This window comes from Melopsittacus undulatus, chromosome 3, assembly GCF_012275295.1.
Source record: "Melopsittacus undulatus isolate bMelUnd1 chromosome 3, bMelUnd1.mat.Z, whole genome shotgun sequence".
NCBI classification, from domain to species: domain Eukaryota; kingdom Metazoa; phylum Chordata; class Aves; order Psittaciformes; family Psittaculidae; genus Melopsittacus; species Melopsittacus undulatus.
Window position 1 is genome coordinate 79,205,660 of NC_047529.1, and position 14,758 is coordinate 79,220,417.

The 14,758-nt window shown below is 36.9% G+C and overlaps 1 protein-coding gene across 1 annotated transcript in view; it reads right to left on the reverse strand.

Moving 5' to 3' along the window:
- Positions 1-3,468: 3,468 nt before the first annotated feature.
- The window catches only part of CCDC170 (coiled-coil domain containing 170), a 36,254-nt gene continuing 24,964 nt past the window's right edge, over positions 3,469-14,758 (reverse strand). Inside the window, exons 7-11 of the mRNA XM_031049860.2 lie at positions 12,783-12,983; positions 10,756-10,929; positions 9,285-9,527; positions 8,200-8,436; positions 3,469-3,678 (exon numbers count right to left, since the gene is read on the reverse strand). Of these exons, the coding sequence (XP_030905720.2) occupies positions 3,478-3,678; positions 8,200-8,436; positions 9,285-9,527; positions 10,756-10,929; positions 12,783-12,983 (1,056 nt within the window). The 3' untranslated portion in view covers positions 3,469-3,477. The remainder of the gene's footprint in view (positions 3,679-8,199; positions 8,437-9,284; positions 9,528-10,755; positions 10,930-12,782; positions 12,984-14,758) is intronic.

The following is a 14,758-nucleotide window of genomic DNA, read 5'->3' on the forward strand; positions in this document are numbered from 1 at the left end:
TCATATATTTTTTTTAATTTTCCATACAGTTAACCACTTGTTTTCTGTTCTTCACTGATATCAAAGATATATTTTCTCCAACCTCATAGAGAATTTTACTTCATTTTATTCCATTCCTCCCCCTTTTTCTCTTTAATGGTCAAGAGAAATGGTCAGCACCTGTAGTCTTAAAAAATACACCTATTTTGTATTAAAAAGTTTGAGAGAATACATGATCCAGTCTAGCCTCTTTCTCTAGAAATGTGCCTGACTCCTCACGTGCTGTTTTTTGTCTTAATTAAGTTAAAATCTATTATGACTTGGGTCATCCATATTTTCCCTCCATCATAATGCACAAAATAATCCATTAACTGAACAGTCCTAGGAAAATGTGGATGATTCACACATCATCCACAGAAAGAACATGTGGCTAAGAAAGAAAACTGCTTAATACGGTAATAATAAACTAGAGCAACAGAAAATCAAGAATAAACTCTGTGATCTGCCTTTATGCTTCCTATTCAAATTCAGCAAAACATTTAGATGCTTTTGCACCAAATTTCTTTGAGGAATCATGGTTCTACTGTGTTTCACAGACTGTATTATCAGCAACACACTGTACAGGCAAAAATTCAGTTGCATATATTTTAATATAATGGTATAACGCTCATTTTTCTGTTTGCATTGTTATTTTATTATTGCAGTGTTTAAGGCATGTAAATTAATTAATTTCAATATCTACAATCGCAACATTTTAATTTCTTGAGTTTTGCCTTTTTAAACACTGAAATAAATGAAATATCTGAAATGATGAAGTTTTCTTCACTGAAGCTGGTTCAGCTTTTATTTGGAGAATAATCTAGCCCTGCATCCGTACCATTCTGTGATTTCACATGTATTACCTTTTTAATATAAATATTTTACCACAGTAAAAGAGTAATTATTAACAATAACAAACTCTTCATTCCATACCTTTTATTAAAACAAATAAACCTTGTAAAAACAAACTGCTGAAGGTGAGATGTCTGCCAACAGCCTTAATACATACTTTGAGGTTTCTATCTTATCTGTCCTGTGTTGAATGCAGCTTAGTTTAAGAAAAAAGAAAGCATTTGAAACAAACTTTGAAAACATTCATAAACCTGTTCTATTTTGGGTTTGTTTGGGTTGAGGTTTTTTTCCATAAGGAAAAAAATATGTTCAATGCTGCATGAAACAAACTTAAAAAAAGATTGCAAGTCAGTGGGTCAAAAATCCCTTGAGACTTGTTCATGTCAAATTACTTCTTTATATTTTTGTTTATTTATTTGTTTTGGTTAAATGGACAAAGATATCAGTACTCTTCCAAAAGTAAAGCAGATTCAGGGAATATTAACAGTGAGCCAGGAAGTCATATTCCTTGAAGAACATCGTTACAAACCGCTTATTCTACTACCTGTTGTCTCTGTTGGCTTAACATGCAAAACAGTAATTAAGCTCTGCTAGCTATCAACTTCATGTGAAAACCTGCTTCCTCTGAAATAATTTGGAGAACTCTGCTGGTGGCTTCTGCTGTGGAACTGGAACTTCACTGTTGGTGCAATGGCTGGTCATGGGCAGCAGGATACAGGACTGATGAGCACAGAAGGAGATTTTAAGTGTCCTGGCAGACATTAAGAAATCACCTCACAACTATAAAATATAGCCAAATATGCAAACTTGCTTTATGACTGGCACTCTCAGAGATTATTTCTTAAAGTTATGAATGTACTGTCTTGGTTTAGTGGACTTAATTTTGTAAGACAATATATTTAACTTACAAAATAAGGTACAATATGCTTTTTATAATATTTAATAATTTAGACCAAGAAAATGGGTTTTCTTATTTAGGAATAACTCAAGCAGGAAAAAAGTGCCCATAGAGCCAGCAAAACACAAACTGAAACTACTTGTACTCTCATAAAGAATTAAAAAATTATTACATCCTTTTCTACCCTCTAAATTCCCAACCAACATATCATTCCTAAAAATATTTACATTTCAATCTTGACTTTGAAATTGTGTGCTTTCCTAAGTTTAAGTCTATATAATTTAATATTATCTTTTTCCATTAATTCCATTTATTAAATTTTATCCCAAAAGAACAACATTTCATTATAAAACAAGTGAGAAAATTTATTTTAATCCAAGTGTCCACAGGAGCATAAAGATATACGATTTGCTATATCTCCTCAAATAACTTATTTTGCAAAAGCTTAGGTGTTTTTTGATTTTTTACTACCAGGTCACTGGGAAATGATTCTTCAGAAGCAAGTGAAATAAAAGCAAGCTATAACACTTTGAATCCCTAGCCAGACACCAAAATTACCACACTTACTTTAAAAAGTCTAATTTTTCTTAAAATAGTGTGCTCAGTTTTTGTGAGCTTGCTATCATTTGCTAAGATACTGTAGAAAGTCCACAAATGGTCAGACATAAATAGGCACATCTTTTTTACACATCCATACAAAATATATAATTGGAAGAGACAACTAAAACCACAGAAACATCTTTGTGTGTGTTGCTAAAACAGTTTTATTGTTCAAGTTTCTTTTTTAAAGAATCATTTATTTTAACAACACTCAGAAAGGGTGATGGGCAAGAAGCTTTTATGATTAAGATTAGTTCTGGACACCTCATCATTGATTTCTGAAAATAAAGACTTTAGTAATTCTGCTATTTTCTGTAGCAAGTAAGCATTCTAAAATAACTTTTCATTAGCTCAGAAGAACTGCCACTTATTTGGAGTATGGATTAATGCCCAAGGAACACAGCAGCCAGAAGAAAACTTTTCAAGGCATCATGGCCAGGGACAACATGCTATTTTACCAAATGTATCTATACCAGGTGCATGACTGGGCTCTGTGAAAGACCCTTTGCTGAAAACACATAATTTTTTGTTTTGGCATGAGAGCAGACTAAGGAAACAACAGAAGAAAAAGTTAAAAACAAAATACTCTTGCTCCAAAATGGTGATAGTCCTCTGTCTAGCTTCCAGCTAACTGTCTTGAAGCTGAAGTCCCTTATGAGTAAAAATGTAGAGACAACCCATTTTGCAAAAGGAACAGCAGCAGGACAACTCCCACTTCATTTCATTCCTGTCACTCAAAGATAAAACACAAGGAATGTCACTGAAGTTGCCATTCATTAGCAAGCACTTCCCAAAACTGACCTCTAGTGTCCCATGCCTTCAACACCTCTGCAATGAAACTTGAGGGCTATACTTGTTCACATACTACATATCATTTTTATAACTTCAGTATTATGCTGCCCAGGGATTTTCTGTTTGCTATCTCAAGGCTGCTGGGTTTACTTGATCCATTCAACTAAGTCTCCCTATCAAAACACTAAAAATCAGCCCAAATTAGTGTCTGTAGCACAGAGAGCAGAAATAAATATCTGCTTTCTACACATGTCTAGCAGGTAGGGAGGTGTAGAAGGAAGTTTTAATTTGTTCTGTCTCCTTACAAAATGTGTGTGTCAGTGAAGAAGCTGTATGTTTCTTTGGGAGTGTTCCTCTGGTGCCCTTGCCATTTCTTTGAGGCAGACACAGGGGAAGTAGTGGTGGTGATGAGAGTGAATCAGCCTTTCAAGACGTGTAATGATTTCATAGTCAGGAAGAGCCAGGCTGGCAATGTTGAGGCCCAGCATCCGTGAGACCACCTCTCGGAAATCTGTCAGCTGCAAGATCAAACAGAAAGGAATTACTAATACATTAAATACCAAGCAAAGGGGATGCCTAGAAGAACATATACATATATGCATAAATACAAACACAAGCATTTGCATTAGCTGGAATAGCAGGAATTGTCAGGAATTACAGGAGTTTCTGCTGTTGCTCAATACAGAGAGATGATGAGGGTGGAAATAGCCTTTTGGGACATATGTCACATAACAAAACACATAAACAGCTGAGGTGCTAAGGAACTATACAGACAACTGGAAACTCCAGTGGGCACATCCCACAGCACAGGCTGAAGTGCTGGTCCTGACCTCAAGCTCCTGACCACAGCCTGCCAACATTCTCGTCCACTCTGTACTTCTTTGTGAAAACCACAGCAGAAAGAAGGAAATGAAAAGAAAGGTGGAGGTTTGGCACATCCTTTGGTCTGACTCTGACTTGGAATCAGAATGCAGCCAAAATTCAAGATGCAGCCTGGGAAATGCTCGTTTTTCTTCTGCGCATAGCTGCCAAAAATATGTCATACGAAGGGTATTTGGCAAAGTAATTAAAGAAACCAGCTTTTTCTCCAGTTCCAAATGGACAGATATCCGCAAGTAATTGTCATCAGACTCATTCAGCAACTAAATTAAAAGCTTAAGGTCAGATGAAAATGAATGCTGATTTACTCTTTTCAATTCACAATATGGATCATAATAAATCAAACTTCAATGCCTCTTCAATGGACAATGCCTTAATACCCCATATCATCAATACACAATTGAAAGAGGAAAATGTTCCTATTTGAGGAAACATCCTTGTCTTGCTGTCTATTTGAGTGTCAAGATCTGCATTCCCAAGCATGAGAGAGACTTGAAATGTCACAGAAATATCAAAGCTATCAAGAAGCCAGGCTAGAGGTCTGGTGTGGCAGCACCCTCACTCCACCAATCATGCTGACAGTTAATGGTAAGGGGGAGATACGGAAAGGGAGATAAAAGTACTCCTGAAATATGTGTCCAACCTCAAGAATACCATGCAGAACTCTAAAGCAGTTGCAACATCTGTGATGCAACTCCCTGAAAACAAGGTCTCAGTTTCAAGACTTTGACAAAGACTTTTTCAATCCCACTACAAACCCTGAGGAGCTATCATGAGTTCAGAAAAACATATGGAAACTAAGACAGGACAGAAGGATTTGAGAATTCAGACTCAGCTATCTGGTTTACCAAAGCAGTGAGATGTCTTGGGGTGAACTGTTGGAACAATGTAACACCAGAAACCCCCAAGCTCCCATATACTGTCTTCAAAACACAGTCAGGAGATCATTGATGTGGGACTCTGGCAGTGTGCTAGGTAAGTACAATTTGGCAGAAGCTAAAGATTTTTTTAAACATCTGGATCACAGAATGAGCAGGCAGCAAAGCTGGATTTTTTTTTTCTGTAGAGACTTATTGTTAAAAGATCAAGACAGCCCTCTGCAAAGAACCAGTCTTTGGATGAATTAGAACCCCACAAGATGTTTATACAGCAAATCTAACTGATTCCCTGAGAGCACGTTAGGGCATGTGCTTTGCACCAAATTGCTTGCTCTAGTATCTGTTCAACTTAATTACACCAACTGTGAGCAAACTGCACTACAACCATGTATCAAATGCAGTCAAATTAAACTTGATGCACTAACACAGTTTACTTATCTGGCAGGATTTTGCCAGAGGGAATAGATACAAATTAAAGCCTACACACAATTATCTCACACTTTATTTCTGATGGGAAGAGCAGGTCATAGCTATGCTGAATGAGCAATATATATGTTAAGAATTCAATAACTTTCATCAGCAAATAACCTAAACTGAAAAACACAAAGAGCCCTTAAAGAAATCCTTAAAATCACTCATTTATTTAAATTTTAAATTCTGGATTTTTTTTTCATTTTAATGGAATAACACTCAGACAAAAAAATCTTTTCTAACTGTTATATTGTGGTATATAAAGTCCAGTACAGGCATTTCAGTGAAAATGCAGATAAAGGTTTAACAACAAAGAGAAATTCTTCCACATAAACCAACAAAGAGAACCATTACTCCTGGATGCAAAAAAATGCCCCAGTATCAGACATCAAACTGAATTTTAAAACTCCAAAAAAAAGCAACAGACAATACACACTGCAAGGCAACTTTGCATGTCTCACATGGAGCAAGATGCACCATGCATGATTAGACTCCTAAGTGTGGCTATAGTACTGTAAGCACACAGAATCATAGAATCATAGAATAGTTAGGGTTGGAAAGGACCTTAAGATCATCTAGTTCCAACCCCCCTGCCATGGGCAGGGACACCTCACACTAAACCATATCACCCAAGGCTTCATCCAACCTGGCCTTGAACACTGCCAGGGATGGAACATTGACAACTTCCTTGGCCAACCCATTCCAGTGCCTCACCACCCTTACAGTAAAGAATTTCTTCCTTATATCCAATCTAAACCTCTGCTGTTTAAGTTTGAACCCATTACCCCTTGTCCTATCACTACAGTCCCTAATGAATAGTCCCTCCCCAGCATCCCTGTAGACCCCTTCAGACACTGGAAGGCTGCTATGAGGTCTCCACGCAGCCTTCTCTTCTCCAGGCTGAACAGCCCCAACTTTCTCAGCCTGTCTTCATACAGGAGGTGCTCCAGTCCCCTGATCATCCTCGTGGCCCTCCTCTGGACTTGTTCTAACAGTTCCATGTCCTTTTTATGTTGAGGACACCAGAACTGCACACAATACTCCAAGTGAGGTCTCACGAGAGCAGAGTAGAGGGGCAGGATCACCTCCTTCGACCTGCTGGTCACGTTCCTTTTGATGCAGCCCAGAATACTGGTGGCTTTCTGGGCTGTGAGCACACACTGAAGCCAGCTCATGTCCATTTTCTCATTGACCAACACCCCAAGTCCTTCTCCACAGGGCTGCTCCAAATCTCTTATTTGCCCAACCTGTAGCTGTGCCTGGGATTGCTCCGACCCAGGTGTAGGACCTTGCACTTGGCATGGTTAAACTGCATGAGGTTGGCATCAGCCCACCTCACAAGCGTGCTAAGGTCCCTCTGGATGGCATTCCTTCTCTCCAGCGTATCAACAGAACCACACAGCTTGGTGTCATCGGCAAACTTGCTGAGGGTGGACCTTAAGATCATCCAGTTCCAACCCCCCTGCCATGGGCAGGGACACCTCACACTAAAACATGTCACCCAAGGCTCTGTCCAACCTGACCTTAAACACTGCCAGAGATGGAGCATTCACAACTCCCTTGGGCAACCCATGCCAGTGCCTCATCACAAAAACTTTTTAAAATCTTGCACTAAAACATATAAGTTGTAGGAAAAAAAATAAATGAAACATGTATTTCAGCTTTAAAAACAATGCAACATAGGTATTAAGAACACAACAGTTCTGCTGAATTACTAGAAGCTAATACAAATACCATCTAACTCTCTATATAAGACTTTCTTCAAAAACAGTTAATACTTCTCAAGATAGGCACAACTTGAAGCAAACGAGAAAAATAATAAAAGATAAACAACACTAAAGACTCAAAACCAGAGGTTTGGTATGGCAGTAAGAACTTTATTTTCTTTGCACCTTCCATCCAGTGAGCAAAACTGTCTGAAGTAAAATTGGAAATTAATGCAATTTAAAGCATTAACCCAAGATATTAGGAGGGGCAGCAGAAGCCAAAAACACACACTACATTCTGTTTTCATGCTGCACTTACAGAAAAATAGAAGAGGTCTCGTTCCAATAGAAAGAAATAAAAAATAAGGGAGGGTGGAGGCTATGAATGGAAAAAATCCTTATAACAAAACCATTAAAACTCAACCAAGACATTAACATTCGTTACCCAAGTACTACTGAAAATAAGGACTTTAGGTAATTTCATACAAACAAAATATATTCAGATTTTAATCAGTAGTTGACTGTGGTGGTCATATACTGATGTTACCAGTCTCTGTGAACATCCTTTTGTCATAAGTCATTATACTCTTTATCTAGGTTTATTAAAATGAATGCTGGTTATGCTGATATTTATTTATGTCCAGAAATATGCAATAAGGATATAGGAAGTCAGGAAAGTTTTCTGTTAACCCCACAGACAGAGGAAATCCAGTATAAATATCTTTAAACTTACAGTTACTCTTGTAAAATCCCAGTATATCCAACTATTTCCCCACTATATATCCCTTCTAGCAATCTCTACTTTTTTGACTCTTCACATATAGCTTCACTTCTCTGTTTTTTACTCTGCAGTATGATATAATAATGCTTCGAAAACAGGGGGTTTTATTGGTTTTATACGTCTACTCAAGAATATACACACTTTGCTGTTAGCTGCTACAGCCACCAGAGCTGACCATTAGCCCTAAAGCAGGCTGTCATTCTGGCTCATAAGTATGAGCTAAAATTTCTTTCACAAAAGTTTTCAGCACAGCTGGATAGCTGCTTCGCCTATACCACCACATTCTTGAGAGAGCTAGCACTTGCCAAATACTTATACACCTACCTGTCTCTCCCTTTTTGATAATTCTGCAAGGGCTGTTTTAAGTGCCTTTATCTCACTAGTAACCGCTTCTAACATATTTTTGTTTTTTTCATTATCTTCAGTAGCTTTACGCTCCTTCAAAACAAGTTCTGATTTAACAGAGGTGAGTTCTTTCTCAGCCTTTTCTTTCATTCTTTCCAATTTGCCTTGAGATTTATTGAGTTCTTCTATTGTTCTGTTCTGCTCCAAAGTTTTAATCTGCGGTAACATAAAGTACTGTTAAATTTGTCAAGCTTTTCCACCTAACACAAGCATATAATAAAAACATCAGGAATAGTTATGAATAAGCATTATAATGTAGTTTCTTATGGGTTCTCGTTGAAATCACATGTATGTGCATACTGAAAAGCTGTTAAAGGAGACTGGTCAATTTTAATTCAATTAACAAAAAGATTTTCAATTCAAAGGCAGTTAATTCTCTGAAGGTTTTGTGAGAAGTGGTAATTAGAAAGACAATAACCCACAGTGAGAATTCACACTCTGCTAGTATGAAAAAGAGTTGCCAAATGTTTTGCTGGTAAAAATTGTTGGAACATGCACCTAATTATCCCTTTCATTCCATCAGCCACAAGACACAAACTCACATAAAATCAATATTAAATTCTTTCAGCAGTGGCAAGCTACCAATGACTGCAAAATACTTGTACTCACCTGAACGCAGGAGCAATGAAAATTTAGCACCCTGCTTTATGCAGAAAAACCTCTTCCACCTTCCCTCCATACCTATCAGAGTAGATCTTCTGTGAGCAATGTATGGGAAAATGTAGGATTATAGGCACGGCAACAGGAAAGAAAGGGATGCATGTAATGTATTTTTCTTATGCAAGCCCAAGTATTGACATTGAGCTTTGTAGATTTTGTTTAGTATAACAAGACAAATTGTAAAATAACACAAAAAAATATAAATATTTAATATTATATTTGCTTTATCCACCTACACGGATTTGAGCAGTCTTCCATGAACACATTTACTTTAAATGAACTCCAGCTGTATCCAACTGGAATAGGAAAATGAATTGAAGCACAAAAGTAATCTTTTAACTCACCTTAAGTTCATTGGTTTCTGACAGCTTGGCTTTGAGATCAGTGTTCATTTCCCTAGCCAGATCAAGCTGCTTCTGTAACTTCTCTATCATCTTATGTAACTTTCTGACAGTGAGATTGGCCTCATCCCTCTCTACAGCTAAGGCGGTCCTTACTTGCTTCTCCTCTTCCAACTGGGTTATTTTCTGCCGCAGAATGTTCATGTGCAGCTCTTTGCTTTCAAGTTTTTCTTTCTGAGTCTTCAACTAATTTTCCAAACACAAAGATATTTGAAAAGATAGATGTGAAAGACAATGGTACTACACAGATCGCTTTGTAAATTTAATCCCTATCTTGTATATTTAACTTGAACTCCTATTCCTCTCTTGAAAACTCTGTAAAGCAGTATAAACATATATACAAAACTCGATAGCTTTCATATTACCAATTCATTGTGCTTCTCCATCTCTGAATTTGTGCACTACCTTTTAGAATGAATTTATCTGTGGACTGTACACTATTCAAACACTGTGCATCATTTATAACATCTGAGATGGCCTGAAGTATAAAATGCTAGTCAAATGCAAGATGTAAGAGAGATTGATTAAGGAAATAGTGGTTTCAGTGGTGGTAGTTTAAGATATTTCCATCTTTAATCAGTTAATTAATGCTAGTGTGCAAGGAGAATCAACATACAGAAATATAAAAGCTCTAATCCACTGCTCTCATCCACTGCTGGATACAACACGAGGCCCAGCAGCTTAATTTTGTAATTATGGTGTTCAGGGAGCTACCCATTTTCAAAAAAGCCTGAGCTGAGCTGTCGGGCTTTACTCCAGAACTTCGGAGTAGTATTAACATACTTTACTCCCTTCCCATAACTATACTCCCTTCTAAAGAGGCAATTGCATCCAGAGAAAACACAGTGTTGTTTTAAACTTTAAACAGACCTAATTCTAAGCTCTGAACCATTCTGATAAGCCTAAAACCTGAAGATTTCACTTTTTCTTAACAGGATGAGAGGGGTATCTGTGCCCCTAAAGGGTCACAGTCTCATTCAAAATGTTGAAATACCTGGTGAAGTACAACCTACCAGTTTCTAGAGAAGTTTGCATAAGATGCCCTCCTTTCCAAATAATCCTTTTAGATTTAAATATCAATGTTAGTTGTTTAAAGAAATATATTATAAATGTGTATTAAAAAGTAGACATATATATACACATGAACATGCATAAATTCATACATTTATATAAGAAGTTGTGAAAAACAGGATTACGTATTTAACTGACTTGTGGTTTTAGTTGGTTTAATATACTCTCTGTTTACACAGTTTGCAAATGTTTGGTTTTTTTTTTTTATGTAATGGACATCTTTGAAATTCCTTGTACATACATGAAGCTCCAAACTGCTGCCTCTAGCAAGCCACCATAAAAATATAACCATAACAATGCTTATCTTTGAATCAAACAGTAATAACATGCCTTTTTTGCTTACCTTCCTTTTTAGGCTATACGCCATAGTCTTGTTTTCAATCACTGCATCACCTTCCAATTTCACTAGCTGTTCTACCCGGGCTAGAATTGTGTCCATGTTCATATCAAACCCAACTTCTGCTGCTAGGCTATCCAGCTTCATCTTCTCATTAAGTTGTTCCAGAAATTTCAGGTACTAAGATAAGATGTAGAAAAGCGGGTAAAAGAATAACTTCATTAAAAGTCCTGAAGTACAATTTAAAAACAATTCCCCTTACACTGGCAACCAACTATAAGTCTACTATTCACAAGAAATAGGATGCTGAAATGGTATGTTTATAGAACACACTCCCGACACAACTGCAAATTCTCCATTTTTCCTTTTTCAGTCAACAATTATTTTGTTCATAAATCCCAGGACCTACTGTATTTATCTTGTTAGCAAGACCAGATTCTTCTTTTTGCTCCTCTGCAGTAAGAAGAGCACTAGATATATGTGTCTGCTTTTGATTCCAGTTTCTGTCTGTGGCTCTGCTGCTGTACATGGACATGCATTGGCAGGAAAATGTTTTTAAGGACAGGTACATACTAACCAGTTGCAAGTGCTGTGACTGCTCACTGCTGTGAGCATTAAAACAAATAAAACTGGTACCCGGGATGCCATGGGTGAGATACAATGTAGTCTGAGGAGGCAAAGGAATGTCAACATGGTCAGCCTTTTGCCCTTCTTTGGAACATCAAGTTTTAAAGATAACAGTTAACGGCTTACAAATTGCTTTAGAGACTATTTTAAATGCATCTCCATTTGGTTTATTGATGTGAACACATACAGATATAAAATACTATTTAATCTGTTTTTTCCTTATTTTGTTATATTTCCTTATTTCCCTACTAGCTCTTTAAAAATTCTATTAGTTCCCTGGTCTCAATAAGCCTCTTTTGCAAAACTCAAAGCTGTCTTTCTGACAAGAATTATGTTTGTCTTGTTTTCTCCTACATCTGTTGCAACCCATAATCAAAAAAACAACACTACAAACCATTTCCATAATTGTTGCTAGAGCCCAAGACAATAAAACATAGCAAGAATCTCTTTGTGTTTCATTATGCTTCTGATTCAAAAAGTTAAAAACAGCAGCAGAAGAAGAAAGCACTGAGGTTGTACATTAACAGAAAAAAAAAATCATGATAAAAATTTCTCTATTGCAGCAAAACCTAGTGAGAAATTAAGAATCCAGGACCACACTTCCTTTACAGGGGAAGCAGAGGGGAAGGAAATGCTCCATTTTCTGTTTTGCTTCCAACATGGTGGGCATGTCATTCATTAAAGTAATTGTGTCATAGACAAATGCAAAACAGCCAACATCAAATTGTTGATTCTTTGCAAATTCAACTTTCTAAGCATTGATCTTTGCTTGTTAACATGCTACAACTTTGTCTTCCTTCACTATATGGGATTGCTAGTTTAGCTTTCCAGGTACTATGTCATTTTCACAGTCTTAGTATGTGGATGTGTTACAGACTAACAGTGTATTCATTCTTACAATTAGTAAAAAAATCCTGGTATTTTGATGGTCTAAGGATATAAAAGAGTCAAGGATTGAAAGATCTTGAAAGACTGCAGGCTAGATGATATATTAGAGAAAAACTGAGAGATCAGAAAAAACTTTGAGATCAGAGGAACTTTGAAGGGCCTTTGATATCTTTACAAAAACTTTTTTTAATCCGTTTGGGATTTTTCACATTAAATGAACTTTGAACTCAAAAGCTTAGTTGCTTTTCTAACTAAAATTGTTGGTTAAAAAAAAAGGTATTATACACCCTACATGATGCCTGACATTGCTAATTCATAGAATCATAGAATAGTTAGGGTTGGAAAGGACGTTAAGATCATCCAGTTCCAACCTCCCTGCCATGGGCAGGGACACCTCACACTAAAATTCTATTACTTGCTGTACGTTGAGTAATATTCTGGCAGATCAATGCAATGCAACTAGCTGTATCTCTGTCTTTAGTGACTTTTGTGCCAAAGAAAATAATGCATGCAACTACTTTTTGTTTCTCAAGCTTCAAGCCATCCTGCATCAGATCTACAGAGAGTAATTCCTCTTCCAAGTGTTTCAGTTGATCCTGGAAAGTCTCAGAACGTTTTTCAGCATTCCAGCTCCGCTCCATAGCTTCTTGATACAATCTGGTCTGATTTTCCAAAGCTTCAGTCAATTTAGCTATTTGGGTTTCAAGCTGAGATACCACCTAGGGTGTAAGCAAACCAACAAAATATATGCAGCTAGGTGAGTATGGAAAGGTTAGAAAGATGTGAAAGATGCATCTTCAAATTATTAAAAAGATAGTAAAATACCTGTCTTTAAAATACAAGCATTTAAATCTGCTGTAACAGCAAGGAGAAAATGGCAGAAGTGATAACATGTGAGACATCCAAAAGTGAACCTCAAAAAACATACTTAAGTCAACTGACTAAAAGGGTCTAATATCCATAAAAAAATAATACAAGCTAATTTATGCACAAACTTTCCAGAGATGTTAGCAAAATAGACACACCTGGCAGTCAACTAACACTCTTCTAAATAAACCAATAAAATCACTAGTCTGTCTAGGAGAGTGGAAAAAACAGTTAAGTGATTTAGAAAATACATGCAGTATGTAGGTAGACTGTAGATATGGATAACTAAGTCTCAGAGGAGTCATTAACAGTTAAAGGATGTTTAACTTAAAGGTTTCGCCAGAAAAAAAAAAAATAATAATATTAATTTCTGTAATCTAACTAGAACCCAAGGCTAAAGACTAAAATCCCACAACACAAAACTAGATTCACAACGAGTGTCTGAAAACACTTCTAGCTCTACACTGTTAACTTTGCAACACCTACACATAATGCCATGGTTTTAAAATTGTAAACTATTTCTAAATTAAATGCTTGAAAGCATATGATTAGTGCTAAATACTGGAAGACAATTCTGTCAAAAAAGTTGCTTGCTTCCTTCCCTCTTTCCCCTGTCTCCTCTTCTGTCACATAATTTGGTTATGCAATTAATTATGCTGCATTTGTAACTCAGTGTTCAAACACTCATCTCCATGCAGTCTCTTAATTTTACACATCTGTTTGCCTCCTGTTAATAAAACAAACAATAAGCATACAAAACTCCCATTAATTTTAATGGCAAAAAAAAAGTTTCCCACTTAGACTGCAATTAAATATGAACAATAGTTTGAACCCAGCCAGCCTAAAAAAACACTGAGAAGTTACTGCTGCTCACACAGTGGTAGAAAACACTGAACAATAATAATGCTGCAAGAACACAAATATTTTATGCTTTTCTGCATCACACATCTCTCAGCAGTGGGAAAAAATAAAATAAAGAACTTTCAGTAACCTTTTCCCACAAGTCTTGTGCTGCTGCCAGAGAACCCAGAGTCCCTTTACCAGGCTGAAAAGCAGCTCTGGGAACAGCCCAGCTGCATGGGTCTTTGACAGGCTTTAAAGATCCATAAACATGAGAAGGTGAGGTATCGTACCACAGGAGGTGAGACTGCAAAATCATCAGACTGTCAGTTTATCTTCCAGAGCATCCTGGAATATCCTTCATCCTTGGCTAAGGGACAATCAACAGCTTATGGATTTCCTAAAACAGAGTTGCACCCTTGTTATCCATCCATACCTATATCCAAAGACTTACAAAGGCTGCATTTTTGGTCCTGCAGTACTCACCCCCATGATTTTCTGTGCCTATGACTTGTGCAGTTTGATCAGCCAGCCTGCAAATAAACACTGCCTGCTTTTTGTTTTAGTATGGCTAGCAGATGAACTAACACCTTTTATTTCTTGTGTTATAAGAAGCTGCAAATGCTCTTTTCCAGAGGCAGGTCCTCCCTTCAACACCTCCCTTCTACAACTAAATAACCCTCACTAAAATCTTGCTGACCTTTTTCTCTCATAATAAGCTTTTAGTAGTATAGCCTAGTACAATTTTGCACTTAGAGTCTGTATATCAATATAAAATTAAGGCAAT